The 2,500-nt window shown below is 46.7% G+C and overlaps 1 protein-coding gene across 1 annotated transcript in view; it reads left to right on the top strand.

Annotated features, from left to right (window-relative positions):
* The window catches only part of smtnl (smoothelin, like), a 22,328-nt gene that overhangs the window by 12,517 nt on the left and 7,311 nt on the right, over positions 1–2,500 (top strand). Inside the window, exons 3-5 of the mRNA XM_083694831.1 lie at positions 1,424–1,508; positions 1,806–2,069; positions 2,372–2,434. Coding sequence (XP_083550957.1) covers positions 1,424–1,508; positions 1,806–2,069; positions 2,372–2,434 — 412 coding nt within the window. The remainder of the gene's footprint in view (positions 1–1,423; positions 1,509–1,805; positions 2,070–2,371; positions 2,435–2,500) is intronic.

Below are 2,500 nucleotides of genomic sequence, written 5' to 3'. Positions count from 1 at the left end.
ACGCAGACACACACACACACACACACACACACACACACACACACACACCCGCCTAACGCAGTCACACACACACACACACACACACATACACACTTTTCCATCGCCTCTGAACAAGTGCAGCAGCTGATATCCACAACAATAAATAGCTGGTTCAAGGCCCTCGTCACCCCAACCCTCTTAGATCTCGGTCTTACTGGCACAGTTCCTAAAAGGCAGCATGTGAGGCACAGAATTATCAATGAAAGAGTACAGTATCAAAAAAAGAAAAAAGAGAGAGAGTGTGCATTCCTGTCAGTAAAAAAACAGCCGGTAATTGAGCTGTAGAGAGAGAGAGAGGCCAGGTGACGTCATGATAGAGGAATGCTGGTGGGATGTGTGTGTTACTGCGCTAGGAGGATGTGTGTGTGTGTGTGTGTGTGTGTGTGTGTGTGTGTGTGTGTGTGTGTGTGTGTGTGTGTGTGTGTGTATGTTACTGCATGTGTGTATGTGTGTGTGGGCGTGTTACTGCGTGTTACTGCGTGTGTGTGTGTGTGTGTGTGTGTGTGTGTGTGTGTTTGTGTGTGTGTGTGTGTTTGCATGTGTGCAAGAAAACAAAATTGCAACCCTAGTGGGCCACCAGGGACCAGAGTTGAGAGCCCCTGTTGTTGACGGCTACATGGTTAAAGGTCTTTGATGGAGATAAGAGTGTGTTCTCTCCCATGTCATTCTATGGCTGTGGCTCAGACAGCGGACTCAGATAAAAGCTTTTCTGTTCTTATCAGACAGACCACTGCTGGTGCCTCTCACACTGATGCCGTCAGACACTTTATCAGCTCTCTGGGGCGCAGGGGAGAGATAAACATGGGCGTGTGTGTGTTGTGCTGTTGGTCTGTTTTGTTCTCTCGCATGTCTCGCTGAAAGCCAACCCACCTGAGGGGCACTGAACTGAAATGTGATATGATGATTCAAACGCGCCATAGGAGAGAATGTTTCCTCCTGTGTTCAACAAGAATGAATTCTATTCAGTATTCAGAATTCTAAGAAGAATGTGATGACTCTGCGTGTCACCACGGTGAATGAATATGATGCTGCTGATGTTGTTATTAAACCTTTAATTTAGGCAGGGAGGTCCTACTGGTATCGAGGAGCCCTGCTTACAGACAGGAAACAATCATAAATGTGCATTCAGACATAATTACAAACATAATACAGTTAACTAATTACATATCAATTACAAAGTCAATTTACACAATGGAATTAATTAAAATGTGTGCATGTGTTACTGTGAAGTCTGATGTCTGAAGTCACTGTGAAGTTAACTGTGATTCTGTGTGTGTGTGATTCTGTGTGTGTGTGTGTGTGTGTGTGTGTGTGTGTGTGTGTGTGTGTGTGTGTGTGTGTGTGTGTGTATGTGTGTGTGTGTGTGTGTGTGTATGTGTTGTAGAGTATTGAACGTGAGGAGCCCATAGAGGTGGACCCTGCTCCTGTTGCCTCCTCTGGACTAGAGAACGGACACAGCACAGCCCCAGGTAAACACTACTGTCTCTTCACCCACAGATAAGCACCAGGGGACGCTGGTGGAGGCAAAAATCAGAGGGCAGGCTCATTGTAATGCATGATGGAATGGAATGAGGAATGGTATCAAACATGTGCATTACAATGAGCCCGTCCTACCTCCACCAGCCTTTCCTGACTACCTGTAAGCAGATTTGTAGATAAGCTATTATAAGAAGCACTGACCCTTGCTGGTTTAGTATAATACACGTGCGGAGAAGGAATAATGGCGGTCATAATACACTGCTAACACCTCCCCCTTATCCAATCAGAAATCTCAACAGTGCCTTATAGGAAGAGCTCACCTCCCAATGATGTCCCACATGAACACACGGCCCCCGTCGCCAAGCGAATGCCATATCTACCCATCACCGCCACTACCAAGGTGGCCGACGTCTCCATCGCCAAGAGCCCAGATTCTCCCGTCAGTCCCGAACGCTCCCAGCCTACGCTCGTTTCAGAGCCTCAGATCCACAGCCAATCAACTGCTAACAACCACCAGCCTCAGCCAATCCCAGAGTCCTCCATCCAACCAGGTAAGAGAATCAGTCAATAGGCTGTTCAGATCATGGAAATACAATGAGTAGAATGGACATGGTCCCTCAGGCTATGGCAGTTTGGACTAGTACACCAAAAGATGGCCGACATGGAATTGTAATACATAATTGCCATGGCAATCATTATTGCTGGATGTGTAGAACACAGAGAGAAGCTATAAATTCAGAAGCCACACCATAGCAACGAAACATCATCTGACTGAACATCCAATGTCAGTTGAGTTGGTTATGCCATAGCATCCTTCAATCTGTGACGCTCCTTGTGTCCTTGTGTTCTGTAGTGTCTTCTATGAAGACTTGGACTCCCAGTCCTATCAGAGCTCTTGGCTCCCCTCGACTCTCAGGTAAGACATGAATGCCATGTTACTGTGCCTAGGCCTCGCTACAGCAGGTCCCTATACACTATGAAA

The sequence above is a fragment of the Argentina silus genome (genome assembly GCF_951799395.1).
Source record: "Argentina silus genome assembly, chromosome: X".
NCBI lineage: Eukaryota > Metazoa > Chordata > Actinopteri > Argentiniformes > Argentinidae > Argentina > Argentina silus.
The sequence above is the reverse complement of the archived record's forward strand: the minus strand, read 5'-3'. Positions and strand labels throughout refer to the sequence as shown.